The sequence below is a fragment of the Camelus ferus genome, chromosome 2 (genome assembly GCF_009834535.1).
Source record: "Camelus ferus isolate YT-003-E chromosome 2, BCGSAC_Cfer_1.0, whole genome shotgun sequence".
NCBI classification, from domain to species: Eukaryota; Metazoa; Chordata; class Mammalia; order Artiodactyla; family Camelidae; genus Camelus; species Camelus ferus.
Genome location: NC_045697.1, coordinates 86,055,039 through 86,074,254, shown reverse-complemented (window position 1 = coordinate 86,074,254; position 19,216 = coordinate 86,055,039). Strand labels below are relative to the sequence as shown.

Below are 19,216 nucleotides of genomic sequence, written 5' to 3'. Positions count from 1 at the left end.
ACAATTTGTGCATTTACTTTCCTTTAGAAAAGCTTTAGAGAAATACTGTTTTTCATTCAATAGTTCACTTTTTTAAAATCTAGGATTATTTTATCCCTTAATATATTTCAGTGACTAGAGAGTATAATTTTGACATCTTTGCAAGGCTTATTTCAGTTTAATTTCATGGTATTTAAAAAAAATCACAGTGTGTACACTAGTTTTAGAGGCACACTGCCATTATGCATGAATTGTTTTACAAACATGATTATCAATGGTTTGATGGGCAAACAATTGTCCTTTTGATTAATATTCTGCCTGAGTTAAAGTTGAGAGCAAGTGCTGTCACATTGTTTCCTTGGCAGAGTTAACCTCACTAGAAAAGCGTGAATACCAAATAGCACACCGAATACACTAGCTTTATAATATGTTGTGAAATGATTATGACAATGTTAAAAAAGATATAAAATAATGGGCTGTCAACTGCTTGATAACAAAAACACTTAATACCCTAGTATTAAATAATTTAAAGATGAGATCAACTTTTGTTCAAAATTAGATGAAAAGTAATAAAAGCCTTTTTCTTAGGGTGGTGGGGGTGTCAGAAGCTTTATCTGTACCATGGAGGTTTATTCACTCTAATCTGGCAGAGAATAAAAACAACGTGCAGTCGTACTGGCCTGAAGTCTGGTCGGCAGCAGCCCACCTGGGAGGTATTTTTAACACGGTAGTCTTTCTCTCACAATCTCTCTTATCTGGAAATGATTTGGGCTTGATCAGAGAGGTTGAAGAGTTATGGTAATATTCAGGGGGAATATATCTTCTTGGCAGCTGACAGGAGAATTCTTTATGTGCAGGATCCATTTTAGTTAAAGGGAATTTGATAAACCTACAGGTAGAAGCTAGCTCAGGCTGGTGCTCAGGTGTCTGAGCAAAGGAGGGAAAATCATAAATTTATTGGGGAAGAAAGGGTTAAACAGAGTGCAACACCTGAAGTTGCCCAAAAGAGCCAACCAGGGCCTTTGGGAGCAACAGCAATGTCCAGTGCATATTTGTTTGCTCTGTGGTCTAAATTCTTCCTTCAGTAAGTGCTCTGTTGTTCAGTCACATTCTGTGGCATGATTTCCTCTTTTAAAGGAACCCATATTGTACTGAGTCCTACTTCGTGGTTTGCAAATAGTGAAAAAGTGTTTGCGTCTGGGAGCCACTGGTAAGTAGGTTAAAAACATGGAAAAACTCTGCTTCATTAAAGTTAAGAGGAAAAATGTCATGGCTTGGAGTAGGGAATGAGCAGCGGTTCACTACACTATTCTGTTCATGTGTCAGAGGTCCTTCCCGGAGCAAATTGCTTTCCTGAAAGAAGGCGCCCTGGGTTCCAAGCCTACCCCATCATCATGGCAGCTGGGAGTAATTCACCCAGATAATCTCACTCTTCCACCATCCCTGGTTTTGGCAGTAAAAATGATAAATCATTTGAATTGTCGAACCAGAAGGGACATGAAGATAATTATGTTCAATCTCCTACTTTAGGAAGCGGAAGAATAGAGCAATTAAACACAAGTCCAATGTTTCAGGGTTATGCTAGTTTGGGATGTTTAGAACCCAAGCCTTTTAAGTTTCCCAATAGTGTTCTTTCCACAACAACAAAAAAGCTAAAGACATTTGGAGATGGAGGAAGAAAAATCATACTGGCAAGTACAGCTAAGACATCAGCAAAACGATGAAACCGAACAATGGCTGTTTTCCTCTTGCAACAGACTTTATTTTCCACCTGATGAAATATACAAAGTAGAAGAAAATATGAAGAATCAAAAAATATGTAGGTAGCAGGTGCTGAGTTTTGTATAATGAGTTGTGTGTTTGTTGTTTCTTCTTATAGGTGAGAAACAGCTCAACCACCAGCTGGGGTGGGTGGAGGAGCAAAATTCTTGGTGTGTCTAGTGACAGGCACAGCCCACCAGCTCAGCCATACAGCGCATGAAGAGATCATGATTAGGAAGGGCACACAGGAGAGCCAGGTGTGCAACAGCCGACAAGGAAGATGCATTTTCTTCCAATGTCACAAAGCTTCACTTTCATTATCGAGTAATCACTGTAATCGCATCACTTAGTTCATCCAACATTACCCACAATGGAGCAAAAGAAACATGATGGTATCAATATCCTAGCTCCCCCAGTTTTACAGACACCCGGAACATTCTCTTTTTACAATGTTTCACAGGTCATAGAAAATGATAGGACAATCTCTTTATTGATGAATTTATAATCCAGAACTTTAAAATTTGTTAAATTGATTAATTAATATGGGGGGGAGATAATTAGGCTTATTTATTTATTTATATAATTCATAACTTTTGAATTCTTGAAAAGGTGCTTTAAAGGTTGCTATTTCTAGGACGCTGATCATCTTGGTGTTTAGGTGGTTAGATCCATTAAGCCAAAAAAGACATATGAGTGAATCAATACACAGAAGCTTTGCCTGTCCCCAGCCAACAGCCTTTAGTCTGAAGTAATGATTTCCATGGGAAGGGTTAGAAGGTTCGTTGGATTGATTCACCGCTTATGCAAAAATCAAAGGCAGGCTTGGGTGAGCAGTCATTTGTTGGCTGGTGTATGGTGGTGATTACAAAAGGAATATCCAGGTACATTTCCTAGTGGAGGTGTTAGTCTCTCACCAGGAGTTTCTGTTATAGAATCCAACTAGTATTTATGACAACGGGTCTTCTAATATGACATATTGAGGTGGAAAGCCCCATAAAAAAGACCAGCAGGACCCCCAGGCAGGGCCACTACTCTCCTGCCAGCACCATCTGGTTCCCTGGCCCAGAGGCTCTATCTCACTTTTTGCCTCTGAAATGGCTTACTTCTAGGAAAGTGAAACCTATCCCTAAAAATTCTGTTGGTTCCCTGAACTCACTCCTGATTGGTTATTTCGTTCACTCCTGATTGGTCCATTTCCCTCACTCCTGATTGGTCCATTTGTAGTATTTCTTTCATTTGCATGGGGCTCACTCCTGATTGGTTATTTCTCTCCCTCCTGATTGGTCCATTTCTACAAAGCTTGTTCCTAATTAGTTAACTTTGGTTATACCTTATTTGTATATGATGTTGCAAAGTGTAAACTGGCAGCCTATAAAAGCCTGTGTAAACCTACAGACGGGGTCCAGAGCTTGGAATGTTGACTTCTCTGGGCCTGCTGGTGTAATAAACCTGAGTTCTTCAACTCTCTGAGTGCTGCTTGGTCTCTCGCCCGGATCCAGGTTGCTGTCACAACTGAGCTGTAACACCCAGCTGTAACACGTTTTTCTGCAACAGTATCACAGAGACAATAATACCAAGCCCATACATAGCTCAATGACTGTGGAATTGGCCTCTCTTAATACAGAAAACCTTTTCACATATACTAAATAGTAGTGTGACTTTCTGTAATAAGACTATTCAAACTTCTCAGGACATATTCTTCAGGAGGGATATGTGATCCCTCCCTGTAACTTATAGCCAAAGTAGATGGTTTTAATGTTCTAGATCATATGGTAAAGCTCCTGTTTTACTCAAAGTGAAGGATAGCTCTAAGAGTGGTACATACATACAGTGGAATACATATTCGTCAAGGATCTCCAGAGAAGCAGAGCAAATGGGAGATCTAGTGAGCTAGAGACACAGAAATAGATATGATTTATTATAATGAATTGGCCCACATAATTATGAAAGCCGAGATGCTCCAAGGTCTGCCATTGGCAAGCTGGAGACCCAGAAGAGCTGATGGTGCAATTCCAGTTTGAAAAACAGTAGCTCAAGAAGCAAGGAGTGCCAGTGTTTCAGTTCAAGTCTGAAGGCAGTGGTTAAAAACCAAGTACCAACTTGAAGGCAACCAGGTCTCCTACTCATGGGAGGGTCAGCCTTTTTTCAGTCTTTCAGCTGATTGGATAGGTCCCACCCACACAGGGGAGGGCAACCTGCTTTTCTGTCTACTGATTCAAATGTTAATCCCATCCAGAAACACCCTCACAGAGACACCCAGGATAGTGTTGGACCAAATGTCTGGACACCCTGTGGTCTGGTCAAGTTGACACATGAAATTAACCTTTACAAAATGCTGTTCAGCTTTGGGAAGGAAATTCTGACATATGTAACAATAGGGATGAGCCTTGTGGACATCATGGTAAGTGAAATAAGCCAGTCATACAAGGACAAACACTGTATGATTCCCCATATATAAGGTACCTAGAGCAGTCACATTTGTAGAGATTCAAAGTAGAATGGTGGTTTCCAGGGCTGGGTGAGGGGGAAATGGAGAGTTACTTTTTAATGGGTACCGAGTTTTAGTTTTCCAGGATGACAGAGTTCTGAAGATGGACAGTGGTGATGGCTGCACAACATTATGAATGTATTTAATACCACTAAACTGTATACTTAACTGGTTAAGATGGTAAATTTTATCTCATGTGTATTTTACCACAATTAAAAATAAAAAGAAGGATTCTGAGAAAGATGATAGATTAGAAAGCACTAGGAATCTTATCTCCCCACCTAGGCAACAATTTCACTAGCAGAATCTAATAAAATATTATGGAAGTAGGGAGTCTGTTTGAAGGCTTGCGTCTTCCAAGAGAAGTCTTGGATATAAATTATGGCAACAGGGATCACGGGCTCTGGGCAGCAGTGATCACAGGCTCTATGTAATTCTATTTGCCCTTTGGCTTTTTCTAGCCCATGTGGCTACAATCTTGTGATACTTACCTTCTTTTTCCTCCTACCCATTCAATAGCCTTGTAACCAATTCCCAGCATTAAATTTCTGTATTTTAAACACCTATAGTGGTTTTGTTTTCTCTTTTGGACACTGACTAATAATCTATTTTTTCAATTAGGTTAGGTCAATTTAGATCATATGCCCCCTTCTGCCCCCCCCCCAAATTAGTCATGTTCCCTGAATGGCTTTAGACCAATGGGGAGCCACTTCCCCAAAAGAGTTTCCTCTAAGTCACAAGGGATGCACGGGAAAGAGGCAGATACTTGACAAGAGTCAGGATTCTATTAATAAGGAAAAAGGAGGGAAGAGGTGCTTGGAGGGCAACCAAAGGTGTCCAGGGTAGCAAGAAACTAAGCAAGAAACTAAGCCAGGATACATGTCCAAGTCGATAGGACTGGAAACACTAACAGCACTATACAGTACAGTATAGGGTAGAGTGTACCAGACTGGGACCCAAGTCTGTTCATTGCCAGTCTGAACTACAGTGTGTGCATGTATATGCCTGGAGAATGACTTGGATCCCCAGATCCAAGAGTGCAGACTCTGGTTGTTGGGTCATTAGAGCTCACAAGCCAGCATTTCACTAAGGGAGTATGCGTTACAACAAATTCTACTGTTTTCTAATTCCTCTTTCCCCTGGGGCAGTCCAGTTTTATCTCATGTGTATGTGTGTGTGTATCTGCAAACCCACAGCTCTGATCATTATCAGCTCTTATGGAAGCTGGCAGACCTTCCATTAGTGGTGACAGTTTCCTGCTGTCATTATTAAAGTTGTGCTGAACAAAGGATACGTTGCTCTATATAATCTTCAGACTTTTTATTTTGCTGCATGACATAGAATTGATCAAGTCTAGGGTCAGCCACAGTCACATCAACTTTCTCCAATGTTCCTGCTAACTTACTGGAAAGAGTCTAAATTAAAGAAAAAATATTTGGCCGTTACCACATCTGTCACTTAATATTTTTCTTTTAAAATATTGAACAGACTTGGGTATCTTCTGTTGTGTTTTAAGACATTCTAAACTAAGGGTCTAGAGTTGTCATTGTTCTTTTTTCTGTAGAATTGTTCTTAGTGGTGAATTCTGGATTTCAAAGGCTACCCACATAGGATGATCTCCTACACACCCCTGAATGAATTTCTTCCTTAGATTTCCCTTCCTCCCTTCTGCCGTTCTTTCCTTCCTTCCTTCCCTACTTCCAACTCACTGGAATTTCTAAATGTACACATCAGATTTAAGCAGCTTACCACATACATTTTGCTTATTTTCTGAAGGGTATCTCAAGTCGTAAACGTTGCATAATTGCCTAAGTCACTTTTGGGGGATAGATTGGGGAGAGAAATGAGCGTGTGGGAACAAATCCTATTGTTGGAATGCTGCAATAATTGCTGATTAACTTTAGATGACTCCCTGAGATAAAACAACTCACTTTTATCTCCTAATACAGTGAACATTCTCAGATTTTTCTGTGCTGTTCTTGAGGGTTGTAGGGGTCATAAAGTGTATAAGTAAGGGGAAATTCCAAGGAAGCCCAATTTGTATCTCCTAGAAATGAATACGGTGCTACCTACCACTTGTATATGGAGCAGGAGCAAGGGAGACAGTTGTGTCAGAGGAAGGTCGATAGTATAGTGGGGATATTTTGGGGTGATTAAGGGTTGCTGGGATCACTGGGACTGATTCAGAACCTGACTGGTTAGGAGAGAGCTTCTTAGGGCCTGTAAACTTTAACAGTGTATAAATCTCATTCCCAGCACATGCTTTAAAAGACACCCCATCTACACAGAAACTTGTAACCCAATTTTTATGGTCCGCAGTGTCTGGAAAGGTATACAGTTACTTAAGAACCCAGTGTTACTAAGCATGGTTAACAACACATTTTGAGGCTAGAGCATGGTACAAAATATTTTCTCTATTTCTTTTGGGTTCATTTCAGGCCTAACTGAGTCAGCCTTAGAAAGGTACCTGGCCATCTCTTTTCCATCCTGCAAGTACCCCCAACAGGTAAGTCCAAGTAAGTTCCATCCTGAGATCCTGACAGTAAATTTTGACAGCCCTTCCTGGGTGTCTTTTTTCTCTTGTTTTGTTTTGTTTCCCTTTCGTTTTTGTTTTTTTGTTTTGTTTTGTTTTGTTTCCTTTTCTTCTTCTTTCTTTATTTTTTAAAATTTTTTTCTTTTTTTTCTTTTTTAAATGGAGGTACTGGGGATTGAACCCAGGACCTTATGCATGCTAAGCACATGATCTACCACTGAGTTATATCTTCCCCCTCCCCGTAGGTGTCTTAGGTCTTTAGACTCTTTAAAGAGGCACATTTACAAGACAAACACTTCTACTGCTACTATTAATCACTTCTTATAAATACCTTTGATGCTTGTTAGGATAAAAGAACCCCTCCCTTTTGGAGGTGAGGGTGTGGAGGAACAAAGCAGGGAAAGGACTGGAGAACCCTATCCTGCTACATACCATAGATATCCACAGACCAGGACCTGGAGCAGTGGCTTTGAGACTCGTGAGGACCTCGTGAGGACAGGATTGAGGAGTTGAAAGCCTGCCTATGAGGCTTATTGTGTTAATGAAAGCATATGCGGCGTGGGGCCCATTCTGTGGGCAGTGGTATGGCATTGTAGTGACACAGCCTCCCTCCACCTTGGCAATTAGTACACCAGGACCTTCTTTTTAGATGCTAGAACCAGCCAAGCTCTTATCTGCAGTGAATATCTTTTCTGCTTCTTAAAATTCTTAGATTTTCTTTCTGGGGGTTTCCATTAATAAGCATATTTAGGCAGAGAAAACTGTGTTATTTCCATGGAGTTATTTATAATAATATAAACTGAAATTCAGACCATCATATGAAATATATAAATATGACCAGAGGCTAAAAAGCATTGGGAGCATCTAATAAATGTAACAAGTTATTTTTGTGGCAGCAATATTATTTTAAATACAAATTTTATTGAGACTGAATATGAGGATTTACTAGTTAATATTTATAAATATGTTTAAGCTGCTCAGAGAAATGGATAATCTAAATAGCTATTCTTGGGAAGGCTGAAATGGGTTTGGGCTTGGTGACACAAAACCCTCATTTCTTGGCCTCTTTCCCCAGTATTTTGCAGGCAAACCCTGGCTCATTTGAAGCTTTGACCGTCAAGATTTCAAAGGAAGGAGCTGAGATGTACGTAAGCAGAAGTGTCACTTAAAATTTGTTTCTTTTACATTTGACACTCGAAAGAAGAAAAAAAAAAGCCTTTAATTTGACAGTTATGCACAAGAAAAGGGCACTTTTCCCCCTGAAGCAGTGTGCCATGGGTATTGAGAATGCAGGCTCTGGAGCCAAACTCCCTGGGCTCATATTCCAGTTCTGCTGCTTGCTAGCTGTGTGGCCTTGAGCATGTCACTTAACCTCTCTGTGCTTCAGTGTCCATCCTTTGATGGCTTGGATATCTGGATGGCAATGTGCCAAATGGGATATGCCTTTTTGACCAAACCTTGTTGATTATGAGCACTTAACATATGCAAAGTGTGTAAGTAATGCTTTCTTTATCAGTCAGTATTCTCATCCGTAAGCAAGTTGCCATTAAGCACTATACTCCGCTGCAGTAAGGAGATTAACTGGAAAACCAGTGGAAGTTCATAGAATAGAAAAGAGGCAGGAAGGCCAAGTTTAGAAAAAGGGCAAGAGTCTAGGATGCCATGGGAGCAGGCAGCAAGAGCCACGCCCAGCACTCCCAGGACTGGTCTGGCCTGGAAGCGCCTCTGCACACAGATGCATCTGACTTCCATTCTCTCCTGTTCCATCCACTTCCATGCTTCAGAGTCCCAGAATCAAGGATATTTGGGTGAGTTTCTGGCATGGCTGTTCCTGCTTTCCTCCTTGCATTGTATCAGGAGTGGGTAAAAGACGTATCTGACCCTCTTGGTTTCCATAATGGGAGGTGGCAGTGGAAAGTAGTCACTGGGATCTGTCCTTTTGCCAAGATGGCATAAAATGGAGAATTCTACCAGTTGGAATATGTGATGCTTTGAGTGGAGATGTGTGGATTCTGGGAGGTCAAAAAAAAAAAAATCACAGATCCTGCTTTACCTGTATGAGACTTCAAAATTTCCTTATTAACTCCATGAGCAGTGCTGTGCTCATAACAACTGGCTCTCTGGCCCTGATTTGTGGCATCTGTACATTTCCACAGGGCAAATACGTCCACTGTGGCCAATTTCAAGCTACCTACATGACATCTAAGCACAGCAGTAAAATACTGTTAAATAATACTTCAGCTATACAGCTACAACATGCAAATAATCTCAAGTGCATAGATAACAGTAAAATGTAGTAAAATAATTAGGAAGCTTGAGTATGAGTTTCGAGTATTTATTACCTTTGTGGTTAACATAATTTATTTAATTGTAAGTTTATATGATTTAATTTTTAATCATAGCTGAATTTTAGCAAATGGCTTGCAAAATTTTTGAGAAAAAAGTTTATGAGCCAGTTCCAGCATACCACTGCCAATGAGGTAGATTAACAATGTTATTGAGAGAGAGAGAGAGTTTGAGAGATCAAGAAATTCCTTACACTGTAAGATACTTGGTGGAGAGGCCTAGGAACCTGGGAATTTGGTACAGCAGGCTATAACATTGGGGGCTCTCAGTAACAGAATAATAATAGTGTTTAGTAAAATGCATTCTTACTCAACATCCCACTTGTTTTTGTTCCTCACAACAAAGCCAAGGAAACAGTGAGCAAGGTGTGTTACAGGTGAAGGGACTGAGAGTCAGAGAGCTGAAGCAACCACTGACATGTGTTCCTGAGACCAGAATTAGGTCACAGCTTTTTTTCCATCCTGTTTCTTTGAACCCCCTGCTATCACTGGAAGAGTTATTATAGGAAGCCCATTAAATAATTTGGGGTGTTTACATCAGGCCTTATTCCCTGAATTCAGCCCAGGGCCCTTTCCTGTATCTTCACAAAGAATGCGATAAAGTTGGAGGCTCATGGAGTGGACAATGATAACCTATTGTGTTAGCAGCTCTGGTAGCCAGACTCCAAGATGGCCACCAATGAGCCTTACCCCTGGTGTTCATGTCCTTGGACTCCTACATCGAATAGGGCTGACCTACCTGTGTGACCTGCAGAAGTCTTTCTGCAGTAGGATACCGCAGAAATGAAGGTATATGACTTCTGAAGCCAGCCGTAATTGGAGCTGCAGTTTCTGCCTTGTTCTCTTGGATTGCTGGGGGACATGCTCTCAGCTCTCAGCTCTGGTGCTCAAGGGGAAGTCAGCAGAGGGTTGTGCAGCCAAGCAGCCCTGTGGAGAAGCCCACATTGTAAGGAACTGAGGCCTCCTACCAATAGCCAGCATTACTTAGAAGCCATGTAAGTGAGCCACTTTGGAGCCGGATTCTCCAGCTCCAGACAATCCTTCAGGTGACTGCCACACTGGTGAACCTGACTGCAAACTTGCAAGAAACCCAAAGTCAAAGTCACCCATCTAAATGCTCCCAAATTCTTGACCCACAGAAACTGTGAGGGGTATGTTTATGTTTACCAATGTTTATGTTGTTTTAAGCCGTGAAGCTTTGGGGTAGTTTGTTACACAGCAACAGATAAACTGGATTTCTTTCAAAGCTGTACCATATGGGCTGTGGGTGATCTTAGTCAGATACAGAGAGGCCTTACGGGCTTAAAGGAGCACTTTGTTGTTGTGTGGTTTTGTTTTTGCTTTCCACCAAAGAAACTGTATTCTAGGTCAACATTGGAAGACTTTGTACAATGTAACAGTTGAAATGCGTTTTCTCTTTAATGCTTTTATGAATGACTTGTCCACAGCAAAGTGCAGTCTATATTGAGTGCATCTGCGACTCTGAAGAGCAAGGCAGCTTGAACTGGCGTTCACTCGGGCACCCTTAAGTCATCTCACAGCTCTTTAGACCACCTTCACTGTCACCTTTAATACATTTGGTCTCTGGGCTATGGTATCTTCTGCCCTTTGGGAAAGCTTGGACAGGGAAAAACAATGAAATAAATTTATTAAGAAGGGAGGGGCTAGAGACCTCATTGTATGTTAGGGTTGGGAATATTAAGATCATTTGCAAAATAACCAGCCCCAGCCATCTCCTGGGAGGCCAAGCGGTGCGTGACCCCTTCTACCGGCGTCTCCGCCCGCTGAAGTTCGCCCCTAGAAATACCCGCTCACGTCCCCAGGAGCGCAGGAGAGGCTCTCAGCACAGCGGGAGGCTGTTCCTATTGGGAGCCCGGATTACACCAGCTCCTTGGCGCGCGTTTCCTCTGAGCTGGGGAAGGCGAGGTCGGACCCCGGAGCTGGCGCCCACGGCGAGGCACCCTTGCGCGGGCAGGAGGAGACCGGAGGTGGGACCCGGGCGGCGCGCCTCGTCCGCCAGAGGCAACCCGCGCCGAGAGCGCACGGCCACCGAACGCCGGCGCCTCCAGCATGGAGTGGGAGCTCAACTTTCTGCTCTATCTGGCGCTCTTCTTCTTCCTGCTCTTCTTACTTTTCCTCCTGCTCTTTGTGGTCATCAAGCAGCTGAAGAACTCTGTGGCCAGCACCGCCGGGGCGCTCCAGCCCGGGCGCCTCTCGCTGCGCCGGGAGCCTTGGGGTTTCTCCCAGGAGCAAGCGGTGTAATCAGCACTGCGCGGCAACCGGCTGGAGGGCATGGAGCTGTGCGGGCGCCGAGCTGGGACTCGGCCTCGATTCTCCCGCCGCACGGCTGCCGGGGTTCTAGGGCCAGGCTTGGCTGCCTCGCTGGCAGGTCCGTTTGGGCGTAGGAGGGGTTGGCAAAGGGGTGCGTTTCCCCGCTCCTCCGGGAGGCTGGTGCTCGGATGTCAGGGACCGCGAGTGTATGGGGTCTGGGCTGGCGCTGTGCTCTTAGGGAGGGACCCTAAGCTTTCCGGGGCGAGAGAGATGCAGAAAGAGAAAAGTTAAGCTCTTGGAGCCGAAATGGCTTTGAGCACCTGCAAGCTCTTCTTCCCAGTCTAGCTGCATTTTATCTTGAACCCAAGGGGAAGAAAACTTGAACCCAAGGGGAAGACAATTCAGTCCAGCTACTTACAAACAAAATTGAATGTCAGCCTAACCTTTGGGAAAGGAGGCGGGAGGAAACAGGCTGCACTTGAAGTATTCCAAATACTTTAAGTATCATTGTGCTTTGATAGACGCTAAATGGGGTTCAGTTGGCAGTGCCAGGGAGACAGGATTCAGCAGCCCAGATTTTATGAGGAATCTCTTCTTCCCCCTTGATCCTTACTGCTGTTGTAGACGCCGGCCTGGTAGGTGCCTGCGCATTGCTGTGGCGGGTAGGCTTGTAATCTGGAGCAGCAGGAGGATGAGCGTTAGAGTGGGAGTCACTGGAAGAGTCCTCGGGGTTGCTATGGAGGGCTGGAGAAAAAAGGCAGTTTACACGTTGCAGGGCAACAGGAAAAGGACAGGAAGAGCGAAGCTGTCATTTCAGCAAGGCTGCCTGTCCTACGTGATTAGAATGTTGGTGGAAGATTGACGGGCAGGAGTAAAGTTGTCACCAGTGTGCCCTAAGTACCCTCCCAGCAAATAACAACTTCATCTTCCAGATGCTTTTTCCTCGATTTACGCCATCACAAGTCCTGGAGCACCGCATCGGACTGGTGCGCGGAGGGCCGCAGCTTCAGTTACAGGCTGGTAACGGGGAACCCTGCACGGAGGGGCTGGAACAACCGGAGATGGAAGTTTTCTGCGATGGTAAGCAGGGGCCACCCTTGGTTTCACTTTGTCCCTAGGTAAATTTCTCAAGACCCAGGACCTAAAACAGTGAGAGGTTAGGATGGAGGAAATGGGTACAATGAAATAAAGGGCACTCTTCCACTCAGAACTGACGAGCTTTGACGAGCTTCTCCTGGAACCTAGGAGACATGGCTTTCCTAATTCAGTCCAAGAGTCAGTGTCTAAGTGGAGGGTCATAATCTTTTAATTAAAATGGGATGTGAGGAGTGACTGCAATTTTAATAAATACTCTGTTATTTTGGAAACCAGCGCAGGGGTTCTTGAAGTTGGAATATGGAATGCAGACATAACTTGTCTTCAATAAGGGAAGATTTAGCTTCAGTCATGTTTATGGTAGGATAAGCTGTCCATGTGATGACTGTAACACTGAAAATATTTACTAACTTTAGGCACAAAGGAAGACCATGTAGAAGGGCTAAAAATAACAAAATACTAAGTTTTGCCTAAGTTGATAATATGAAAGTGAAATGAAAGATGATTATTTTAATAATTCAAGGGAAGGAAAAAATAGTCTCATTTAGGTGAATAATTATGGGGAAAGTTTTGGCCTGAGACGTTCAGATAATTTCCCACATTTTCTATTTTGCTCTACTAGAATAGAACTGTTGTTAATGAAGTAAGTGGTTTATTTTAAATATAATGTCATGAGCAAATTCTCATATGTACATATATACATATATATATACACACACACACACCTCTCTTTATCGAGGTATAGTAAGACTTGATTTGAATTCCCAGTTTGAATCTCTGAATCAACTGCAGTGCTTTTATATCGTACTGTGAACAATAGCTCTCTAATTGGTTATCATGTCTGCAGTGGCATTTAGCTACACAGTTGTATGATTAATATGGACTTCGAAGATGGGTGTGGGAATAATTAATAAGCAATAATAATTGTTTACAAGGCTGGAAAATAATCACTTCATACTTTATAAATAATCAGAATGTAAATTATTATAACCATAACCTGCTTGACTTGATTTTCTTTTTTGAAGTTAGATCATCAAGGTAGTGAGGTTTTTTCCTTTTTTAATGGAGGTTCTGGGGATTGAACCCAGGACCTTGTGCATGCTAAGTGTGCACTCTACCACTGAGCTATACCCTACCCCCCCTTTTATTTTTTTAGTGAAGTTTAGTTGATTTACAATATTGTGTTAGTTTCTGGTATACATCATAGTGATTAAGTTATACATACATACATATTCTTTTTCATATTCTTTTTTGTAATAGGTATTACAAGGTATTGAATATATTTCCCTGTGCTATACAGTAGGACCTTGTTGTTTATCTATTTTGTATATAGTACTTTGTATCTGCTCATCCCGAAATCCCAATTTATCCCCACCCACCTTGGCCCCTGGTAACCATAAATTTGTTTTCTATGTCTTTGTAATCCTTTATTCTTCCTAGCAGTACCACTGGTGTACAAAGGTTTAAACCACTCTGACTCTTCCAGACAGGAAACTATAGAGAACGCAAGGTGAGTAGTTTGCTGCCATCCCACTGTTAAGCCAAACTCTTTGCTGGTTCTACTGACTCAGTTTCCTACGAACAGAGTGGTTGCCTTTCTATCTTGTGGCCGGTGCCATTTTATAACCTCCCCGGAATCTAATTCATTCATTACTAAGTTCCCATTTATCCAGGCAAAAATGAATATTTATTCCTATTACCCAATTTCCTCCTGGAACTTGGCCCTAAACTGTGAGAATGAAGGGTTCTCACATTTGCTATCAGAACTTGATGCTTTTGATCTCCTGCTTTGCATTTCTTTGTTAGAGATCTTGCTTTTGAAACTTGGATACTTGCATATAAGCTGCCTTGTTTTATTCATTTATTCAATCATCATTTTTCAAAACCCAGCATAGACCCATCTCCCACATTAGAACTACTTTTGAACTCACATTACTTACATTTTTTGCTACTTGTACACATTCTTTTTTTAACTGAAGTATAATCAGTTACAATGTATCATTTTCTGTATACAGAGAACAATGTCCCAGTCATGTATATACATACCCATATATTCATTTTTATATTCTTTTTCATTAATTTTTATAAGATACTGAATATGGTTCCCTATGCTATACAGAAGAAATTTGGTTTTTAAATCTGTTTTTATATATAGTGGCTAACATTTGCAAATTTCAAACTCCCAAATTTATCCTTTCCCACTTCCTTTCCCCCAATAACCATAAGATTGTTTACTATGCCACTTGTACACATTCTTTTTTTGGTGTATATATATATATATATATATATATATATATATATATATATATATATATATATATTTATTGAAGTGTAGTCAGTTTACAATGTTGTGTCAGTTTATGGTGTACAGCATAATGCTTCAATCATACATGAACATATATATATATATATATATTTGTTTTCATACTCTTTTTCACCATAAGTTACTACAAGATAGTGAATATAGTTCCCTGTGCACTACAGTATGAACTTGTTTATCTATTTTATATATAGTGGTTAGTATCTGCAAACGATCAGGGTTTCAGGCTTGTACATGTTGGCTGCTGCATCCACTGACCACACCACGGGCCTGGCAACCACCATACCAAGTTTATTTTGGAAGACAGTGTACATATGAGCTAGACATTAAAACCCTTGAAAAATCAGGAATATTTAAAAGAACTGCTCATTATATGTGTAACTTGATTATAGAACATTGCTATTATTATTTTATTTTCAATAAAAGGTTTTTAGTGACTCTTCAGCAATCTTAGAAGCTGAGTTGAATTTCTTACATTATAAGGAAATGGGTCGTAATTTGATTATTATGTAATATTAGTATTCTGTTTCAACTGTTCTTATTTCATTGTTGTTTCTAAAGTTCAGCAGTTTAAAGTGACTTCAAATCTTATTAGGATAACCTTGATTGTTTTACTGATTTCCAAACTTGTAAGTGCTGAGTCTACAGATCTACCTGGAAAGAGAACCATTTTAAGTTGAATCAGAATGACATCACCATCACACCTGTAAAACCTAAAATGTCTAATAAAGTAGATTCCTATGTCTAAACTTCAATTTTAAGGCACAGCTGTAGATGCGGGACTGATGCCATCTGGTGTGATTCCACAGAATAAGAGAGAAGATTTACCCAGAGTGTGCCATGCACTGGCTTTTCTGGGAATGACAAGGTGCCAGGGTTTGTTTTTGGTTCACTTGCAGGGGTGGAAACTTGGAACTAGGTGAGTAAAAAATATGCAATATCCCATTTTTAGCATGGCATTTCATGTTTCCAATCTTGCCTATAGTTTCAAAATAAATGCAGTAGAGTTAAAATTTTTTAATAGCCAAAGTTTTAAACATTGTGAATGGTTAAACCATTTAGGAGATTGGGAAATGCTTATTTTTTGTTACTTATACCTACTAACCTAGGGTCTTTTAGCATAGTAACAGTACTAATGCAGTACATAGAGAGTACCTGCACAATATTGTACTTTGTAATTTTTACAGCTACTCTGAGGTATTAAATTACATCCTACAATTAAAACTCTGGGGACATTAGGAAATTGCTGTTAGATGTCTGTGTCACATACAAGGGAAAGTTAAAAATTGACCTGTAGATCTTTGATGTTGATTTTTTGGGTGGGAGGGGTTGAATCAATGAAATAAATTCTCAATTCTCCCTTTCTTACTTTGTCTATGCAAAATAAAGTTATAGATTAAATAATCTGACTAATTATCTGAGTAGTTAGCATCTTACCATATAAGAATTTGAGTAATCAGAAGGGCAGACCTGTGTTTAGAAGAATAATCAGAACATAATAAACACTCAAAAGAACTTCCTGCTGGATTAAGCTAAAAACCCTGTTATTTACCTTAATAGCAGCTAGCTATTTTACACAATAAGCCTAATCATTTCCTCCACCTTCAGTCTGTAAAAGTGTTGGTGGGTTCAAGTTAAAATTTTTATACTTTTGTTTTATTAATGGGATTCTCTGAAGTTACTTGAACTTATTGACTATGTACAGATTCTTCAGGTAAGATTTTTTTTTTTTTTTATTTTGAGATGAAAATCTTTCTTATTGGGAATCCAGGTGGATTGCTTTCTTGAAATTCCTGAACAGTGGCTTAAACAAAGTAGGGGTTTCATTTTGCTGTCGTGTAACAAGGAGGTAGGGGGTAGGCTATCACTGGTGTTGGTTCAGCAGCTCACAGGTGTCAGGGTCAAGGTGGCCCCTGAGATTCCCATGGCTCTTCCCTTAGGTTCCAAGACAGTTGCCGCAGTTCCCCGCAAGAAGACGGAGGAAGCCCAAAGGAGAAACAGGGCATACTCGCTCCGCTTGAGTCAGCTTCCTTTTAAAGAGCTTTCCAGGCAGCCCAACAATGTTTGCCTACATCTCACTGGCCAGACTGTGTCATTGGCTGCTGTTATCTCTAAGGTTGCCTGAGAAATGTAGTTTTTGCAGCTGGACATATAATTGCCTTCAACAAAAATCTGAGTTCTCTGGATTAGGAAGAAGATAATGGTGGATCATGGGTGAACGACTGGCAGTCTGTCCTCTGGATACAAAATACAGGAAAGGAGCATAACATTTGAAACAGATCAAAACTGTAGTTTCTTGACAACCAGCAACACTCCAAGCAACACTGCTCTGCTCTGAGAGGATGAGCAGGAGTGAAGACATGCTGGGTTTTCTTAAGAAATTCTTGGCAGGACTGACCTTATTTCTGAGCCATATACTTGCCCCCATCAAGATTTTCTAGAGCAGGACCCTGGGAAGCTGCACGCTTTCTTGGAAAACATAATCTCTTCGTGGAGGTTTGAAATGAGATAAGGAAGGCTATATCTTGCTGCTTCCCCATCTGCTTCATGTATCTTTTCTCTAATTTTCCTGCCAAATTTTTTGGTGGAGTCTAGTTGTGTATTTGATCCCCATAAAATGTTTATCCCTTTCATGCACAGGAGAGGGTAATCTCTGTGTGGAAAGGCTACTTTACTCCCCTCTGTGACTCCACCCCCCATCTAGGAATATCCTGGGACAATTGCTTCTCAGAGCTGCTTCCATAAGCAGCCTACATCCTGGTTAAGCAAAAGCAGAAGAAACACTTCCCACATCCAGGGCTGTCCAAAAGAACTTCCTGTGATGACAGAAATGTTCTATATCTGCAGTGTCTAATGTGGTACCCAGTAGCCACACGTGGCTAGTGAACACTTGAAATGTGGCTAGTGTGACTGAGGAAGTAAAATTTAATTTTCTTTAATTTTAAATAATTTTAAAAAATTGAAATAAATTAAATAGCCACATGTGGCTCGTGGCTATTGTGTTGTAGAGCATAGCACACCCCTTTCCCTTTCTCGTGTTTTAGAACTTGCTGGGAGGGATGTGAGCAAGTCATATGCTGGCTTCCATGGTCTTCACGGTCCCATCTTGCCATTGAACTTGTCTCTCAGAGGAGAAAGAAAAATGATATTTTGGAACTAAATTCAAGATGTTAACTTGACATTTCTACATTGCACATACTCCTGTATAAATGGAACGGTCTCCTGGGAACAGGTCCTGTGACTGATGCTGGTGATAACTGATGGGAAGGTGGTGGTGCCGGTCCACTTAACATTCCTAGTGAACATTCTGTGCTCCTAGTCAGAGTGAGTTGGTGGAGATTATTTTATTCTGTTGTGCAATTCATTCTGTGTTACTTTATTTTTGTAATACTGTGGCTGCTAAATGATTATTCTGTATCTGTTTTTCAAAATATTCAGTGGTTTATATTTTTTAAAAGGCTATGAAATAAAAAAATACTAAATGTATGTATCTCAGCTTTTTGAATGTGTGAATTATTATTACCCATACTTTTTGAAGAGATAATTAAATTTGCTTTTTTTTCGGAGGGGCGGTCATTAGGTTTATTTATTTATTTTTAGAGGAGGTCATGGGGATTGAACCCAAGACTTTGTGCATGCTAAGCATGCATCTCTACCTCTTGAGCTATATCCTCCCCCTCAAAGAGTTAATTAGGATGAGGTTAGTGGATGGAAAATTTTTTTTTTTTGTATCGGATTTCCTTTGTAATAGGCATATCTATATGCCAATTAATGTTATCTTTTAAAAATATCTAGTGCTTCTTTCATTGTATACAGAGTTTTGGTAAAATATGATGGTGATAATGGTATTGGGTTAATTCTTTTCTCAAGTGTCTGGTTGCTTTTCTACACTAAGCATCACTTGAATCTTGCTTCAGTGTCCTGTTTTGGGTTCTTTGTCTTTTGTTATTGAGTTCTAGGAATTCTTGAAACTATCCTAGACCCTATTCTTTTATCAGAAATGTTTCACAACAGTATTCTTCTAATTTGTGGATAGCCTATTCATTTTCCTAATAATGTCTTTAAAAGAGAGATTTTTTAATTTTGAAGATAAATTTATTGTCTTTTTTTTATTATTATTATTGCTTTCTGTGTCCTCTTTAAGAGGCTTCTGCCTATCTTTCAGGTCACAAAAATATTCTCCTGTGCTTTCTTCTAGACTAGAAGCTTTATAGTTTTAATTTTACTGTATCTGTTCTCTATCTCAAATTAATTTTTGTGTTTGCTATGAGCTAAGGATTGGGTCCTCCCCTCACCATATATATGAACAGTTTTCCCCCTATTTGCTGAAAAGACTTTTCTTTCCCCATTGGATTGCTTTGGCATCTCTGTCGAAAATCAAATGACTACATAAGTGTGGGACAATTTCTGGGCTTTCTATTCCA

At 40.7% G+C, this 19,216-nt stretch overlaps 1 protein-coding gene across 1 annotated transcript in view; it reads left to right on the top strand.

Moving 5' to 3' along the window:
- Nucleotides 1-18,278, top strand: part of TMEM155 (transmembrane protein 155) — a 45,720-nt gene extending 27,442 nt beyond the window's left edge. The window contains 8 exon segments of the mRNA XM_032462740.1: nucleotides 6,667-6,734; nucleotides 7,837-7,905; nucleotides 12,310-12,457; nucleotides 13,916-13,982; nucleotides 15,555-15,711; nucleotides 16,733-16,809; nucleotides 16,812-16,874; nucleotides 16,877-18,278. Of these exon segments, the coding sequence (XP_032318631.1) occupies nucleotides 15,578-15,711; nucleotides 16,733-16,809; nucleotides 16,812-16,874; nucleotides 16,877-16,917 (315 nt within the window). The 5' untranslated portion in view covers nucleotides 6,667-6,734; nucleotides 7,837-7,905; nucleotides 12,310-12,457; nucleotides 13,916-13,982; nucleotides 15,555-15,577 and the 3' untranslated portion in view covers nucleotides 16,918-18,278.
- Nucleotides 18,279-19,216: the final 938 nt, after the last annotated feature.